Source organism: Varanus komodoensis, unplaced genomic scaffold (genome assembly GCF_004798865.1).
Source record: "Varanus komodoensis strain SLA01 unplaced genomic scaffold, ASM479886v1 scaffold18_3, whole genome shotgun sequence".
In the NCBI taxonomy this organism is placed as follows: domain Eukaryota; kingdom Metazoa; phylum Chordata; class Lepidosauria; order Squamata; family Varanidae; genus Varanus; species Varanus komodoensis.
In genome coordinates, this window is record NW_025335549.1 from 2988289 (window position 1) to 3006979 (window position 18691).

General features: G+C 44.6%; 1 protein-coding gene across 2 annotated transcripts in view; it reads right to left on the reverse strand.

Moving 5' to 3' along the window:
- Nucleotides 1-5414: 5414 nt before the first annotated feature.
- NRK (Nik related kinase) overlaps nt 5415-18691 on the reverse strand; it is a 103363-nt gene continuing 90086 nt past the window's right edge. For both annotated transcript variants that reach the window (XM_044427204.1, XM_044427205.1), the window contains 2 exons: nt 13443-13582; nt 5415-12076 (listed from right to left, as the gene is read on the reverse strand). In XM_044427204.1, coding sequence (XP_044283139.1) covers nt 11993-12076; nt 13443-13582 — 224 coding nt within the window. In that variant the 3' untranslated portion in view covers nt 5415-11992. The remainder of the gene's footprint in view (nt 12077-13442; nt 13583-18691) is intronic.

The following is an 18691-nucleotide window of genomic DNA, read 5'->3' on the forward strand; positions in this document are numbered from 1 at the left end:
CGCCCCGGGCCCCCGCGCGCCCTCCCGCGTGCCCGCGGCGCCTCGCTTCTCGCCCATGCCCCGCCGCCCGCGGCCGCCGAGGGGCCCGGGCGCTCCGCGCGGATCACGACGCGGGCAGGCGCAGCGCTCCGCAAGGCCGGCCCGGCGCCGCCGCCATTACCGAGGGGGCGGGGCGGACTCCTCTTCGAAGTGGCCAATGGGCGCGCGGGGCGGGGATGGGCGCTCCCCTCCCGCCCGGCGTAGCCCGGCACCCGCCAGCGGGTCGGGGCTGCGGCTCCCGTCGCTCGCCTTCCCTCCGGCCTGGCGTCTGGGGAGGATGGGGCCTGTAGTCCCAGCGCCAGGTAATGGGCGGAGGGTTGGTGGAGGAAGGCTGCTCTGGACGGGGTTCGCCTGCGAGGCCTTCACGCCCGGCCAAACGGCTCCCCCCACGATCAGCCTCTGCGGGGCTTGTAAGCGGCAGCCGCTCCCCATTGGTGGCTTTTGGACTCGCATTAGCCCCAGTCAGCACAGAACGCTTCGGACTGCAGTGCCCATCATTCCTGGCCATGTTGGCTGGAGCGGGGAGTTTGAAGGGCGGAGAGGCTGCAGTTTGCGTGATCGCAGGCCTAAGGATGGAGAGGTTTACTGCGCGAGATACTTTGTAAAACAAATTTGTATTTGTATAGGGGCTTTTCATGTATCGGAGAACATGCTTTTTCTTAAGCTTTGTTTGTGTATTTTATCTTGTTTTTGTAACTCACCCTGGTAGTTTTGCTTAAGTGTTACAGAAATCTTTTTTTTTTCTCAAATAAATAACAAGAAAAATACATTCAAAATTTGTATACATTAAATAATATATAATGAAAATGAAAACTTACCTTTGCAAATTATCCTGTCCTTAACCATCAGAAAAAACAAACAAACAAACAAACAAACATAAATGCCTAGTATAGCTATTTGCATTTTACATTGTCTTCCACAAACTTAATTTTCCAGTAGTTCACAAACATGAACTGATCTGTTGTGATAAATCTGCCAGAATGGACAAGTATAATTGCAGTTATCTTGTTCATAATCTTAACAAAGCATGTTCCCTGGAGCTAATCTTTCACAGACGACTAACAGATTATTGTGGTTGTATGTTTGTGGAGTAGAACCCCCTTCATCAGGTACACGAAGTTTTGTCAAGGGCTGGTAGAAATAAATGCTTTGAAGATGATAAAGACTGCAGACAACATGCTGTGAAATGAAAAATACTTATATAAAGTTATATATAATTCTCTTATATTTTTCTGCAAAGATCACCCTAGAGACAATTATTAGAAGCAAATTGATTAATATGACAGCTTCCTCCTACCCTGCCCAATGGGAATAGAATTGGACTCCCTGTTTGGGGTATGGAATCTATTCTTTTGGCACAGTTCTGTGGCAAATTTAATTATAAGGAGATAAGCTTCATTGAACCTAAAACAAAGATAAAATAGGTGAGTACAGAAAGGACAAGAAGTCATTCTTTAAGCAGTAAGTTACAACAACTGTGGGCAGAATTGCAGCACTGAGTCACAACTTTGGACAGCCGCCCTAGACATCTGCTCCAAGTCCCAGGAAAAGAGGAAGGCACAGAAGTTCAGGCCCACATCTTCCTATGTTTTGGGGCTTTTGTTAGCCCAGGCCCCAGAAGACAAAAAGAGCAATATTATAGTTTGCTCCTGAGACATCTAAGTATGGGATGGTATAGAAAAGCATTCAATAAAATAAATAAATAAATAGTTAAAGCACATTTTCTGGCTGTTACAGTCCTTCTGGCTCACTGCCCCATATTCAAAGCTTTGCCCCACTGATGCCCGCTGATGGTGTTACCTAATTCAGCATCACATCATCCTGGCGATACCTCCTGAAGTTGTCCTGACTTTTGTAGTTGCAGACAGAACCTAGCCTCCCTGAATCCCCTTCCCTGGCCATCTTGTGACTTTACAAAGTCCACTTTTCCTGCTGATGTTGCTGCTTTTCCATCCTGGGACAAAGCACGTATTTGGTGTACCTGTCCAGTTTTGCATAATACACAACCACAATCACCGACAACAATTGAAGGGTGGCTCCCATGACTCACAGTTACATTGAAGGGACCCCTGCAGGCCACATGCCCCCCACAGTTTTAAGAAGCAGCATGTGAAGAACCGCCCAGAACAGGTCATCTCTGACTTCCCGCTTTCATGGTCTTGTCACTATAGTGCTGATGGATGGACAGATGAACACACAGCCTCTTTCATTCATAAGGTGCTGGGGCCCAACCCTGAGTCTTGTTCAGCCCCATCAGTGCTGAAGCAGCACCTTCAAAACCAGGTTGTACAAACTGTCAGAAGGTGCTTTTGCGTAAAAGAGAATCGATTCCCCTCCATTTCATTATCCGAGCGCTGCAATGTACAATAGAATACCTGTTTGGCTAAAGAAGAAGAGCAACGCTGGCAAAACCTGCTATTTCTGTTAACTTAGGATGCTGCTGACACAAAAGATGACTGCCTTGACACTTGTTTTTCCATCATATCCTTGGTGCTTTTGTTAACCCAGCAATAATAACAGGAAACAAAAAATGCTAAAATATCATTTCAAGGTGATCACCTAGAAAGCACTCTTTGTTGCTTTGATAAGTAGCATGCAATGTGATGAGCATTACTAAACAGGGTGGGAGGATTTCAGCCGGATATCTATCATTTTGGTTAGCTGGAAGTTTGATTTATGGCTTAGCTTTGAGAATTCATAGAAAACAATCTTTTTTTATATAGATTGTAGGTTTGCTCATGTTTCATTTAACTTAAATACAGTTGTCTAAGTACAGCATCTGAGCTTGTAAACTGAATCTTGTGATATTTCTTTGAGAGGCAATTTTATCGCCAAGCAATTCTTCTCCTGGAAGCTGGTCCACTTTCCTCCCAACAAACAAGGATATCAAATTAAAATGCCAGGTTTCATCTAGGAAGCACAGAAGATGAGCAATGCTTCTAAACTGCACTCTGTGTTTTCCGTATAACAGTAACTTATAAAATACACACCACATTTTTTTTCTAATCACTGAAGCAGTATCCCAGTGCAGATTTTTTTAAACAAAATGTTAATTTTGGTGAATCATAATATTTTCTTAGTTTTGAGATAAATATCAAGAGTTTTCTTCTTCACTTGCAGGAATATATCAGGGTTCACTAGGAGGAAGTTCTTTGGATACACAGTTCATCTGAAAGGACTTCATACATTATATATGTATTTATATATACACTGTCTTTCCACCAAAACATTTAAGAATCGTTACTGTTTAAAACAATAGTGGACCATTGGAGACAGGAAAGGGGAACGTGGAAGACTTTTAAGTGAATATACGCTGGTTTACACAAGAAGAGCCTGCAATAAAGCCAGTGTGGTGTAGTGGTTAAGAGCGTGGGACTGAGACTCAGAGGATCTGGGTTCTAGTCCCCGCTCGGCCATGGAGCCAACTGGGTGACTTTGGGCCAGTCACAGACTCTCAGCCCAACCTACCTCACAGGGTTGTTGTTGTGGGGATAAGATGGAGGAGGAGAATGATGTAAGCTGCCTTGAGCTAGGAAAAAGGCAGGATATAAATCCAAAAATAAATAAAATGTTGAGGTATGAGAGCAATAACTTAGCCCCAGAAGCCAAATCTGACTTGTTCTGGGGCAAAGGCTGGGCTAGTGTTCTCCCTCCCTTATTCCCAAGCTTTGATTGTTGGTGTTTTTTTAGCTTTTATGCAGTCCATATGCCTCCCCCACAAGGTTTTAATACCTCTCTTAAGGCTTTAATTAACAGCAGTGAGAACTTTAAGCTAAAATATGCTAGCAATTTTGGTATTTTTGGCCCTGCTCCCTTGACATCTGGTCCCATCCAGTACTGGAAATGACCTACAGTTCTCTGAAATGGGATTCAGCCCTTGGGCTGCAAGACTTTCAACACCCCCTGTATTACGCAGTATCTGGGTTTCCCTTAGCCATTTCCCCTGGATCTTCCATCCTATCCCTCCCTGCATTCTCGCTCAACAGTTTGCTGGCGTCACACACCCTGAGGCAGCAAATTCCATTTGTTGGCTATGCCCCTTGTGGAGAAATACTTCATTTTGTCTGTCATCCCTCTCCCATCCGTCAGATCCATGGGATAACCCTGGATTCCAGCATTATGGAAGAGGGACAGAAGTGTCTCCTCTCCACGCTGTCTGCACCATGCATAATTGTGCCTATCTCAGATCATGTCTTGCCTCCCCACCAAGCGAAAGAGCACAAACCTTTCCTTGCAGCGGAATTGCTCCAGCCCCTTGATCATTTTGGATGCCCTTTTCTGCAGCTCTGACAAAGCACCAAGTAAATTGTATCAATACTTTAATGTGCTTCCAGACAGAAAGAGATATTTGCTTGAGCGGCTCTAGTCAAAGATGCTTTTCGAGGAAAATTGTGCCAAGCAGATGTCTGCATGGCCTTTTTGACACTCATTCAGTTGAGACCCTGTGCCAGGGGCCCTCAAACTTTTTAAACAAGGGGCCAGTTCACTGTCCCTCAGACTGTTGGGTGGGGGGGGGGCAGACTACAGTTTGAAAAAAATATGTATGAATTCCTATGCACACTGCACATTACAAATAATTAAAATTAAAAGAAATTAAAAGAAATTAAAATAAATTAAAATTAATTTAAATTAAAAATTAATTTAAAAATTAAAAATGTTTGCTCTGTTCCCACTGAACCCGGGGGCAGCTGCTCAATGGCGGCGGCAGCAGCTTGCCCATTGAAGGCCGTGTCTCCCACGCCTCTGCCGCAAGCCGCAGCTGCCTCGCCAAGCCCGGGGGCAGCCTTCTATGGGCAAGTTGCAGCCACTGTTGAACGGCTGCCCCCAGGCTTGGTGAGGTGGCTGCAGCTTGGCCCGCAGCCCAGGGACGTGGCTTACATAATTCAAAATAGATTTAAAAAGTTATATTTTTCTTACCTTCAACTCTTTTTTAGTGTCTTCATTTCTTTCTCTCTTCTGCCCTCCTCTCGTTTCCCTCTCCGTATTCCCGCTCTGAATATGCATGCAATGGGGGTGTGTGTGTGGGGGGGGGGAAGCCGGCACATGCACAGTTGAGCTTTTACAATTAGGTGCGTGTGCCAGCTCTCTGCTCAGTTTCAAAGAATGCCTGGGCCAGCTCAGAGCTTCTGGACTCCCTCAAAGATCATTTTCTCTGAGCTAGTCCAAAAGATCTGAGGCGGGCCAGATAAATGGCAGGCTGTATCCAGCCCGTGGGCCGTGGTTTGAGGACCCATGTCCTATGCTCTTCACCAACAGAAAAAAAAAATTGAACTCAGTACCAAATATAATGGGATCTATGCCATTCTAATCATGTTTCTTTTCTTTTTCAATTAGTTCACAGCAGTGTAAGATGATACTATGAGAAAAATGTCCTGTTCATTTTTTCCAGAATAATGCTTTATTTTTGCTGCTTCAAATATACAATTTGGACATTAAAGAACCATTACAGTACAATAAACATCTCATGAAACACAGTGCGCAGCAACTGTTGTTCCCACTTTATAATTCACAAGTTCGGGCTAAAGCACCACGTCTTGCAAAATAATTGTAAGGACATAATTTACTGCCTTCATTTCCATTGTAAACTGGAAATACGAAGCACTCCTGGAACAGAAAGCTGGTGGCAATTGTCAGGAATGATGGCTTCAGGGCGTAGGGTTCCTATTGATGATTTGATTCTCTCCCCAGCCCGTTTTCTTCAGAACTAGTGAACGGACTCTGCTTTGCATGTGTTGGCATGGCCCTGAGGTTGATCAAGAGAAGCTCTGAAGAAAGTGTGCGCTGCCATCAGAGCTGGACACATTCTGCCCTTTCCACCTGAGTAAAGCCAACCCGGCTGGCACTCCGAGGGATGGGCCCTTCCATGGTGCATTCTTATAGCCCCCTGAGGAAGCATCTGTGGACTCTGTTCCCTTGCGGGGGCTCCCCCACAGCAGGGGGAAGGAGGCAGGCTTATAACCCCCCCCCCCTTAACCCACTAATCTCCTCTGACCCCACATTCTATGGACTGCAAGATGGTGTGTTGGAGAGGGAAATCTGCCCCCTAGTGACTAAAGATGGTCCTGCAGGCTTCAAACATGGATTCTCTGGGAAGAATTGCAAGCACTGAATGCATTTTAAAAACCAACTAAACCCAAAGTGCATGCCAATCCGTTTAGAGCTCTAGCCTTGGCACTATGTTACTGACTGACAGACACAGCCACTATATTACTAGAGAGAAATCCATTTCTCTTCTTAAAAATCAAAATACTAGGGCAGACTAAACTGAGATAACTTCCTAAACACCAGCAATTGATTTAAGCATGATCAACTATGATTGTTAGAACTTTTCAGTCTCTGAACATTCTCCCATGTAATCGCTGTTGCAATCTGAATGATTGCTTGAAATTCCTAACTGTTACCTGCATTCACAGTTCCCATAAAAATTTGAAGTGCTTTCCAAACCCAGCGATATCTCTGATCTCACCATTCTGTTTCCTCTCTTTCACCTACACCAACAACTTGTTTTTCTATCTTCTCTTCTGTGACCTTTCATCTCCTTTTTGACTGTTTCTCTTAACCTTTCCTCTCTACCGACTTTTCCCCAACATGTATTTTCTACCATCTAATTCAGTTAGTGTTTATGACAACAAAACTTATTTGAGGATTTGATCTACTATGCTTAGGAATACTAGATAGAACTGGATCACTTATTATCAAGCTTCCATGTGTATTTCAGGCAGAATAATAATATTCACAGTGCAATTCCATGCATATTTTCTCAAAGCTGATCTTACAGTGGCCAGTCTGCTTTACTTCCAGGTAAGCATGCTTGGCCTCGCAGCCATAACCTTCCTCAATTTGGCACAGCTGTTTGTGGTCTCTGCAGGTGCACTCAGACAAGAGCCTCCTTCTATTCTGTGCCAAGTTCATCCAGAATAGTGATTACTGGCTGCCCCTCTTTTCCATTTCCACATGGATCGGAATTCCTGTCTTATTGCCCTATTTGGTATATACCAAAGTACAACGTAAAGAAGGTAAAGAGTCTTGACATAATTCAGGGTGCCCTGCAAAAGCAGCTGTCAGAGAAAAACAGCTCTGAGTGTCCGTATATGTTACTTTCGGCTCATGTTGTTTCCTGGCAAACATACCAAAGGTGTCGTTTATCATGAGTTGCACCTGGAACTTGATGCAACATGGGTCACCAATGGTGACCATCCCTTCTTGCCACTGCCACCAACCGTTCTTTCAAATCATGCCCACCCCTTGCTCGATTGGCAGGCAGGGAGCCAATGAACAAGCAGGCAATGGCATCTCTGCCTCCCAGTTGGCCCAGAAGCAGGTGGACAAGCAGGAGAAGCGGTGCTAAGCGAGCCCTGCTTACCTGTCCCTACGTATTCCTACCACTCGCATTCCAACACTCCCTGACTTTCCCAAGTGAGAATGCAACCAGGAAGTCATGCATGGGCAGTGATGGAGACCAAAAGGTTCTCTGGCCACTCTTTGGTCACGCATAACTCACTGCTAATGCATTTTCACCTCTGCCCTGAAGGTATCAGGAATACCAAAATACCTTTGCCATGGAGGGCGTCTGTGCCCACACAGACTCTCAGTGTTGACATCTGAGAACGTGTTTTTCATCATTTTAAAACAGTGAAGAAATGCAAAGGAAATGGCTCATTTTTCATGCAATATTTACTTCCCCATCATTGTTTAGGGGAACTGGCTGTTAAAAGGGGTGAGGAACTGAAATTACTTCCAGACAGAATATTTCACAAAGCCTTGATTGGGTCATCATACAAATGGGGTTATTGTAGAAGATTTCTAGGGAAAAGGGATTATGGAATGCCCTCTGCATTTGGAGGGCTGTTGATGCCCACCTTTGTGGACATGATGGCAGATGAGAAAGCTTGCTAGTGGGTGCCTTTCAGGTATTTTGGGCTACAACTTGTAGAGCTCCCAGCCATTGGCAATGTTGGCTGAGCTGAAGTCCAAAGCATTCAGAAGGCACCAGGGGACTAGTGCCTCAATGTTTACAGAATCCAGCCATGGAGAATAGCATTTGATGGACCTCTGAGATATTGGCAGGTCACCTCCCTCTCTTTCCTGAAATTGGGTTACATTCCCTTTTTTAACTTTTTGGGTTTTCATTCCATTGTGATAAATAAGGCACTAAGGGTCTGAAGCCTGTGCAAAGTCCTTCAGTTTCTGGTATTCTCCGGCCAGCCATGGAGAGCACCAGATCAGGAATAGCTAAGCTAGATCTTTGGCCTAATTTAGCAAAGATCTTATTGTTTTGTACTACAGTGCCTTTTTTCAGAAATGATAGAAGAGTGCAGGATGGCTCACAGATAACCTTTGATCAAAAGAGATAGCAATGCAACTGTTTGGTTGGTTTGATTGATCTATAACAACTCAACCCTGTCACTGAAACTGAAGGAGTGAGTTCTCTAATTATGTATACTTGATGTCTATGGAATGCTTATAGCAATTACAAATGATGTTGTTAAATCAATTAAAATGCCTTTTCCATTTTAACACTTTAAAAAAAGAAACATTATATATTCAAATTATTGCTGATACATGATCAACCCTTCAGTGATAATTTAGTTACTGAAGTACTTTTTAGAAAGATGCATTTGATGTGTTGATGGTAGAATCCCAAGATCACTTGCAAAAGCTGTGAAACCCACATCATGGCACCAAGATTTCAGGGTTGAAATGAAGTCCCTGTTGATTCCTGTGCTCTTTACGGAACAACATTTTGCTTTTCAACCAAGCTACTGCAATGGCAAGAGAGTTCAGTTAAAAATATATTTCTCTGTCTGGGTAATTAAGCTTTTTATGTTTGATCATCTCTCTGTCAAAGTTCCCAAGCCTAGGGCAATTCCCAAAAATACTGAAGCTGGAAATTGAGCACCAAGTTCAAACATTTTGAGACAAATGAGGATTCGTGTAGTACATTATTGACCCCCCACTAAGCAAAATGCTATAAACAGGAACTGCTCAGGGTTTCCCCTCAATTACTCTGGCAAAGTTCCTCAAATGTTGTCATCTTCTGGGGAAATTCTGCTGGGTTTCAGATTCCATGCCCATGCAATTTTGACTTGTGTGTAGGACAGAACAAGGATTCTCCACAACCGTGCAGCTGTCTGAAAGTTCAGTTGCCAAATAGAAGAACTTATTTTTATGACCTTGAGCTAAGAAGTTTCTGGTAACATTAAGAAGGTGGCTACAGCTACTTCCTTCTATGTGTTTGCCTAATAGCTCCTATATGGAATTGGGGCAACTGTTACTTAGGGAAGGATCTTGCTATTTTGGATCTTGAAGAGGGCATGGAGTACAAAAACCTCCCAGTTTCTTCAGAATACTAGCATTTTGCTATCTTACCAAATTGTTGTCTAGCCTCCATCTGGGCCAAGGGCAGAGAGCTTAGTTTTGCACCTATTCATGCTTTGCAGCAACACTGAGTGATCCCTAAGTATTTTCACCAAAGTTTTGCCACCTTCTGTAGTTTTATCACCCCCACCCATCCCACGCAACACATTCACTTTCTGGGTATCGGCAATATGTTCTACAAAGGATGCTTGGAGACCATATGAGGCGGGACCCCAGCTCATCTACGCCACCAGCAGTCGCCGGAAGCCCATTAGGAGGAACATAAAATACAGCCAAGTGATGATATGCAGCTGCATCTGCAGACTGTCTCCAAGTGTCCATGATATCCTGGAGTTCTTACAGAAACTTTCTTGGATCCCCACCAGGAGTCACAATTTTACTTAGGAACAACTTCTGCATGAAAAAAAGAATGTGGAGGAAGTGCAGCTACACTCCCTTGCTCAGGAAGGGCACCACACCAGATCTGAAGCCTTTCTTTTCCAAAACACACAGCGGCCTATGAAGGGGGCTTCACCCGGCAGTCCATTTTTGTCCATCTCTCACTATACAGTCCGCTCTGGACACCAGTGGCTCTCTGATAACAGACAAAGAAGAGTCCTTTCCAGCCCTACTCTCCAAGACACTTTAACTGGAGAGTAAACCCCAGAATTTTTGCATGGGTAACAACAGTCACTAAGCTACGGTGTTATCTGAGAAACATCTGTTTTGGCAGAATGAGCCAACTCCCTATGCCCTTTTGACTTGTGCTCTATACAGCTCATGTTAAAAGTTAATACTATATATTTTTAAATACTGTACTTTATATCTCTGCCCACCCGCCCTTTATTCCCGCCCCCCCAAGTATAGATTATTGCATATCTTTCTTGGATAAAAATTTCTTTTTTGCATCAAGTTCTCAGCTACTATATAGTCATACTATGCAGTATTTTTATAGTGCTTTACATTTTCGAAAAGCATTGTACAAATGTTAGCTAAGTCAAGATTGTGCATGTAAACCCGAAAGCTCAGCTCTAAAGTAGCCCCTGAGAATATAATTTCTTGGCGGAAAAAACACCAGTGTGTGTCACTAGATGGTCTCTTGATTACTCAGAGATAAAGTCATATGAAATGGCTAGCAGGACTTAATTCTATCAAGGGCTGCTTTGTTTGGTACACTGACAGCCTTTCCTGTCCCACTGGAGTGATTGCCCCATTCCAATGGGAACTTCCCAATGAATGGCTTTCCCTATAACCTTGGGTTGTGCCTATGGCTATCTTAAAAATACATTACTGAAATGCGATATAAGATATTTACAAATCTAGACATAAATAGATGTTTTTGTTGCCATCAGGAAGTGTAAGAGTCATCCCCCATCACCCCAAAAAGAATCCCAAGAAGACCAGAACTCCCCAGCTTGTATACGTAAGTCAGCCCAGCTGCATGCGAAAGACCATTTGAGCAAGTACAGTTTGTAGGATCCAGCTACAAAACACTCCTACGTCCATGCTAGTAAAATATCCCAGCCTCTCTCCATCTCAACTTGGAAGATTATGGGCATCCGAAGCATGACAGGAGAAACACAGAGGTAGAGGCCACCCCTTGTTTCTCCTGATGTGCAAAACACGTCGATGGCCACTTTTGGACTCCAAGGTGTGTGGCCTTGCACCCTGAGGAAAGGAGGCTGAAGTGCCACTGGCATCCTGCAAACGCCATGGGCCTGCGCCATCCCATCCCATCCCTTCCCAGCTCACCTCTGAGGTTGTCCTTGCAACGTTGGAACTGCAGCTGGTGTAGTTCCCTCCACCGCAGCTGACAGGCGAGTTTGGAGCCTCAGCTCTGACCATGGAGGACGTTTTTGAGGTCGGAACTGAAACTTATCTGTCTAGACCCTTAAAATATACATTTCACAGGGATAGCCTAAATAGATGAATACTGTTCCTACCCATACAAAGTTTTAAAGCATGATAAAAATGGAATGGGCGCATCCACCCCTAGGTGGTTGAGGGAAGAGTCCGGGAAGACATTCTCCAGCCTTTTCCCTATTTGGAAAAAACTAAAACGTGAACACTGTTGCTTGTTAGTTCTGAGATGAAGATTAATACACTTGAGTAAGCAGGATTTTTCAAGAAACAATACAACACTAATTTAGCCTCAAGTGGATTTCCAGCTTGTGCCAAGACACACACACATTGAATATGCCTCCGTGTACATAAACTGTTGTCCAGAATGAAAACATGAACATTTAACGAAATAACATCACAATGTTTGTGCAGGAACTGTATCTGTGCATACTCTGCCTTGAGAGCTTGCAGAGTTGTGACAGCAGTCATGCCTCTCTGTACTTTGGTCAATCGCATATCTGCCCGTAACTTCTGAAAACCATTCTCTCGGTTATTGAATGACTGATTTTTAACAGCAATATCATTGCAATGGCTAGAAGGGAAAATGGAACTCTTCTGCAACTGAAGGAGGGAATAATGATGACCGTGTTTTGCTCCTCTTGTAGGAAAATGGGAAAACATCCGTAACCAGCTTGGATTTGACATAGCTCATATCCAGTGGGGAAAAGCAGCCGATCTTTCATTCTGATGTGTTCTACCAATTGAATAGTATGTTCTGTCCGAGTGTCATGAAGTAAATTTGACTGCTGCCTCCAGACTGAACAGATGCAAAAAATACCTTGAGAAAAGAGTGGGGAATTGGGGGAGATGCTAATGTTACTTTATGGTTATAAGAATATTTCAGCCATACCTGAGAATGTGGCACATACATTTCCATATATAAACCTGAATTCTAGTTTAATTCAAAGAGTGGGGTTCTTCCTGAACAGCAAGATGAAATGTCACCATTTGAGGTGGTGTATTACACTGATAGATTACAATTTCTACAGATCCTGATAAAAAAGACACATAAGATATTGAAATATGTAGGAACCATCTTGCTAAAGAAAGGCAGGGGACCTGTCCTTTAAATTATGCTCGTATAACTGCGATCTTAGGGCTGTCTGACAGTGACTGGCTTCACACAGGCTGTGTAAATGCACAGGGGGTTTGAAAGGGTGGCTTCAGCTGGGGTTAAAAGCCACCCTGGCGGTGCATGGTGGTGCGTGGAAGTTGGTTCGACCCACCATGGGTTGCTGTGTTGTCCGAACTCAGGAAACACAACCCATCCTGGGTCAACAGAAACTGCTATAGAGCTGCTTGGCAAGAGTGGAAGAAACCTCTTGCCCCTCTTGCCCCGTGCCCCCAAAGTACCCCAACACCACTTGGGAGGGGTTGAAAGAGAGGTTGCCCCACTCTGCCTCTGCAGTACACCTTTCCGACTCGATGCTGCTTTTTTTTTTTTTTTTTTTTTTTTGGTAGTTTAAAAATGGTTTTTATTCTACCTTGGAGGGACATTCTGGCAAGTCCAAACAGGGTTCCCCTCCCCAGCCTCCACGGAACGGTCTGTGGCCGCTCCCTCTCCCCAGGTCAGTGTTGCACCCTTGAGATGGGAGAAATGGGTGTGCCAGCAGAGGGCCAACTGCGGGTTAATATCTACTTTCTGACGTGGACCTGGACACAGACCACCAGCCAGCCCCAGCTGACAATCTCTTCCTCCCATTGGCTCAGTTCAAAAGAGTCAGAGTACTTCCCATCCACAGGATCCTTATCTGGGAGGGTTCAGATCTGCCTTCCTCAACCGGGTCCCTTTCGGAAAGGCTGGACAACAACGTCCATCATTTCCCAGCCAGCACAGCCCATCACACCTCTCCTGTGGGAAAGAATCTGATTAAACAGGTCCAGGCTCTGTTTGCGTGTGAGCATGATCCAATGGGCCGTATGGAGGGCGCTGAGAAGGCAACCAGACTCTTTAATCAGGCGTCGCCTTCTACCCTCTGCCCTGCCCACCGCTTCTTCCTTGTGTGTCATGTCATTTTGGATTGTATGCCTGCGGGCACAGACCGCCTTGCTCTGGGAGCCTGTTTGACTGAGCAGCAGCATAAGAACACTTCCGTTAATGAAATAAGGAATAGCATCTGTATCACTGAGTTTTGCCCATGTACCTTATCATTCCGTTCACAAAGAAATTTCAGCTTCTGTGCTTTCTTGTGCATAAACACGCCTTTCAGCTCTCCTGTCTCCACGGCGCGCAGTTCAATAGCTTTCTCTCCCCAGCCCATAACTTGATTGGATTGTAGATAAGCTTAAAAATAATACAAAGAAACACAATTAGTAGAGGGTTTTTTAATCCTACAGAAAAGGCAGAGTGCAGGGGGAGGTCTGGAGAATTCTGCTAACTAGAAGTTGGCAATTGCATTTCTGTTCCTTACCCAGAGCTTTTCTTGATAACAAAAGAATTTTGAGTTGTGTAACTACAGTTTTCTTCCTGTTTTAACGATTCTTCTTTAACAATATTACAGAGCATAATTTGAACCAGTTTTCCTAGTCCTAAACATGAGTTTTCTTAGTCTACACCACAACCTTAAGTTTATTTAACACTGATTTCCTCTCCCAAGGGAGAAGTAGGCAAGAGCGCATCTGGGTATATTTGTCTTTGCTTGTCTCAGAGGAAAAACCAAGATCTCTAATGGAAAATTCCCATCACCTTCACCAAACCACAATTCCTGGGGTTTTTTGAGCAAAACTAGTACAGATTGAGGAATAAGCAAGTCCAGAATTGCTTCCAGACAGATGGTTGCGAGCATCCATAAATTTTGGGGCACCGTAAGTGGCCAAGAGAATTGCAAGTGCTTTCCCACACTGTAGGGGGGTTAAGATGCATTTCTTCTGTGTGCATCTCATTATGTTAACTCTACAGGAGTGTCTTGGACACTCCTCCACCCTTTCAAAGTGGTTCTGATGTGGGCACTGACCTGGCAGGCAGTCAAATAGCCCACAGCTTTGTACATGTGCCCTGTATCCTTTGCCCTGTTATTGGCACCTGCTTATATTTCTAAATGAATATACAGAGCTATAACCCTAGAATGACTGGAGTGGGAGAAGCCTTTTTCAGTTACTGCTGTTTTAAAAGGTGGTTCATAGCAATCTTTGGAAAAGCTTCTCTCATTCTTTCCCTATATTTGCGTGTGTTTAAATTGGTATCAAAGGGACAGTGTTATAGCTCTGGAAGGCTGATTTAAATTTATGTATTTTTTTATTTTTGGGGGGGGGTACAACCTTTCTGGTCATCCTCATTAGCTACCGTGCTTTCATTGTGATGAACTGAAAGATTCCCCCCCCCCCCACAATAGATACTGCATTGTGACATTTCCCCCACCTTCCAAGGTGGAAATGCCTTTTCTAAGGCTTATTTCCTGCCAGTCAAAGCTAAACTATTCTGCCCCTGCCACTCCGAATCCCCCCTCCCAAGAGCTTCTCCAGAATGGGACTTGAGCAAGGGCTGGCTTCTCTTCATTGCTAAGGGAGTGGTGGGCAAGATGATACATACTTTTCAGCTAATGATCCAGACAGTTGCAAGACATACCCAGATGAAAATCAGCAAGCCAGGACTGGATGCATGTTCTCACCAGAACGAGCCTGAACGTGCCTGATCTACTGTCATGGTGTCCAGGGAGCCTGTTGCATCCCATAGCTAAGCCTTCCTATAAAGAGGCCACTAACTCTGTCGCAGGGACCTCAGTGTTTTCATGACCGAGCAGGCAAAAGCCCCCAATACAGCAGCGATCAGCATGCTGGTGTAGAACTTCTCCACTTGTCCATGAAGCTCGCTGGCTGAATTTGGGCAATCCGTGGCTCTCATCTTAACCTACCTCACAGGGTTGTTAAGTGGATAAAATGGAGAAGAGAAGGATCGTGGGCTTCTTGGAGGAAAAGACATGAATTTAACAAATGCCTTGGGCTTCTTGGAGGAAAAGACATAAATTAACAAATGGCTGCAAACTTGAAGCCCACATTGTGCTTTCTCTCATTGTGGACGTCAAGGTTGTATATGAGCTTCCCAGGTGGTCTCCTCTTCAAGCTCAGACCAGCAGCAAACCTGGTGGATGCCCTAGGTACCTTCAGACCATACTCTGATCCAACATTTGCAGCAGGAAAAAAGATTGGTGGTTTGCTGCCACCAAAATTTGGCAGCAAAGTGCTGCAGAGCAGAAAGTAAATTAAAGCTAGGAAAGCTTTCATTCTCAAGGTAAAGTTAGAAACATAGAAACAGAGAGAGTCAGATGGGGTCTCTCGGCCATCTAGTCTGACCCCTGGCTCCAGCCAGCTCTGCTCATGTAATCCCCAGCATGTGGTTGTCCAATCTTTCATTGAACACCGTCACTGACGGAGCCTCAGCCACATCCCTTGGAAGCCCATTCCATATCTAAGCAGCAAATCTGCCTTTCCTCTGGAGGCCAGCAGCAGCGAACCATTGAGGGCCTGGGGCAAAAAGGATCCTGGGGCTCCCATGAAGTGCCCCCCTCCTGATTAACTTGAAAGTGTAAAATTTCACATGAAAGATGATCCAGGCGAACGTCTTCCCATCCCCCATCTGAAAGATCTGTTCACGGAAAAAGCCATTCCTGAAAGCGAGAGCCTTCTCTGCTCACTCCAGGGACCTCCAGAAGGAATTTAATCCTAGGGTAATCCTGATGTTGCTGAACAGCTACATGTACAGGAGATGCCTCCTTATCACTTTGATGGATAGAAGCCAAGTGGAATGTCAGTTGTATTTCATTGCAGCACTGGCAATTAAATAGCGTCCTTTATCTTATTGGTGTAGGGAAGCCATGTCCCACACACAGCTCTGTCTGCTCCTCGGCCTTCAGCATCCTTGGTTGGAGGCAGTCCCCACTTTCTGCCTAGTGACAGGGCCAGCTCTGTCCCTCCATAATTCTGTCTATGACACGAGTCTCTCAACATGCCGGGGCAAGGAGAAAACTCTCCAAGAACTGCAGAAACATCACAGCAGCCACAACAATCACACTGGAATTCATATAATCTATACTCACAGTGTTGATTTATTTGAACTGACAACAGAAAGGGGAAAATGCTTTTCCTTGGTTTGAGTTAATTTCAAGTTTTCCACCTTCTAGATAGAGGACTCTTTGCTTCCAAAATATTCTTTACTCCCCTTGTCAAGTGAAGCTCTGTTTTCTAGGCTTACTTATCTAGAACAGCCATTAAATTAAATATGGTATTTCTACCACTTTAATTTCCCTCTGGAATTAAATTTCCTCCTTCCAATTACTAGATTGGGCACATAAGTCCCATCCACCTTAAAATCTTAAGAGAGTACTATGTTAATTTCCTTGTCCTACATTTATCAATTATATCTTAGCTCTATCACTGAAAATAGTACAAAGGTTGGACTTTTGTTTTGTTCTGTTAGTACTAAGTAAGGATAGTAAAGTCCCAAAATGGGAAACACTTTGTTGGATGGTTAAGGGCATTTGGCAAGGAAAGAAAAGGAATTAAGCTCTGGGAAGGGAAAATCATTTCTGGAAAACTAAAGAAAACAATTTCTCTATTGATACCAGGTAGATCCCATTAAGGTTTCCCTCATTAGAACTGTTCATTATGGACATTTATATTGTGCCCTTTTATGTGATATTTCAAAACATGTATGGCAGCTTACAATACTGCAGTTTTTCTTAGTGAATCCATAATATTATTTCCATTAAAAGCCATGCTAGAAAAACCTTGGGTCATCTTTAGAAGAGCAGCAATGAAAACAGTTATTCCAGATTCCCAGGCCACCCTATCTCCCGAGGTTGTAATTATGTGGATAATGCAGAGCAGGAGAAGAAGAAAGATGTAAGCAGTCTGAATTTTTTTTAAAGAAAACAGGATATATATCTAATAAACAAACAAACTTCTCTCCCCCAGTTTTCTGCTCCAAATTTCCCCTTCCATGGATGGAGACTTTGTTTCTTTTTTCTTTTTTAGCCCCCACTCCATGTGTGAATTTTGAGAGAAAATCGGATGGGGGACTACAGTTCCATCTTGTGGTGGTCCCAGTCAGAATTGGACCAAGTGTTCTTGCAGTAGAACAACTTTAAAACACCTCACTGACATTTGGCTTTGAGGGGGTAAAACTTCTGGCCTGGACCACTTCAGAGCAGCACTGGTCACTGGATCCAATTTTAGCGGGGCAGTGTATCTACTATGGTTTTCAGTCTGAACTGTGCACAGTGCTGAACCTATTTGCAGGGAAAGCGTCAGTGCCTCCCCTATTTCAGATGGGAAAAGATAATAATCCCTTGTTGCTAGTCGTGAAGTTGCATCTGACCCATCGCAACTCCATGGACAACACTCCTCCAGGCCTTCCTGTCCTCCACCATCCCCTGGAGTCCACTCAAGCTCACACCAACTGCTTCAGCGACCCCATCCAGCCGCCTCATCCTCTGCTGTCCCCTTCTTCTTTTGCCATCTATTGTTCCCAGCATTAGGCTCTTCTCCAGGGAGTCCTTCCTTCTCATTAGGTGGCCAAAGTATTTGAGTTTCATCTTCAGTATCTGGCCTTCTAAAGAGCAGTCAGGCTTGATCTTCTCTAGGACTGACTGGTTAATAATCCCTACATACAGAAAATTAGCTTGTGATTGTGAAAGGATAGATTAAAACATCTATCATTCTGTGTGGAGGAAATGTTTTTTTCCCACGAAGGAGCACTCCCATCCCATGAGTCCCTACATGCAACCAGAAGCTTTTCCCCTTCAGCTGGATCCTGGCCTGCTTTTAAATAAATACTTTACAGAGGTGACATCAGCTCTCCTTTCCTGTCCAGCTACAAGGTCCACTTGAAACGACACCGAGATGGATGCTGTTGCGGCCAACGCTAGCTGTTGCAATTGGCTGGGCTGCGACCCCAAATGGTGGATGCCTGTCTAATTCTCCACCCAGTACCATCATCACTTGCCTATATCCAGATGCCACACCATCGTGTGTTGCACTGCAGGCTTCCTGGACAGGGTGCCCTCAGTGGGTCCGCTTCACCCCCACCCTGATTCTTGCTCCTGCTCATCTTTATCGCTAACATCCACTCAGCTGACAGACCAAAAGCTGACAAAGAAAGGCTGCTGCTCTTCATCTTCAGCATTATTGGTTGCTTTTCGCTTTGGGGAGACGGAGAGCAGTCTAGGGGAATTTTGGGTGGGGCACAGGCTCAGGTCTGCTGGCCCTGATGCTGGCCATGTGGCCCCCAGTGGTAGGAAGGAAGGAGACAGAGAAAGTCACAACATTGTGATGTTGGAGGCACAGGTCAGCGCAGCAAAACAGAGTGCAGGAATCTTTTCCAGTGCTGGGACCGAATTCCGTTTCTTACAAAGGGGCACAGCCTTCCGGAGAGAATGACTGGGGCCCTTGGAGGGCC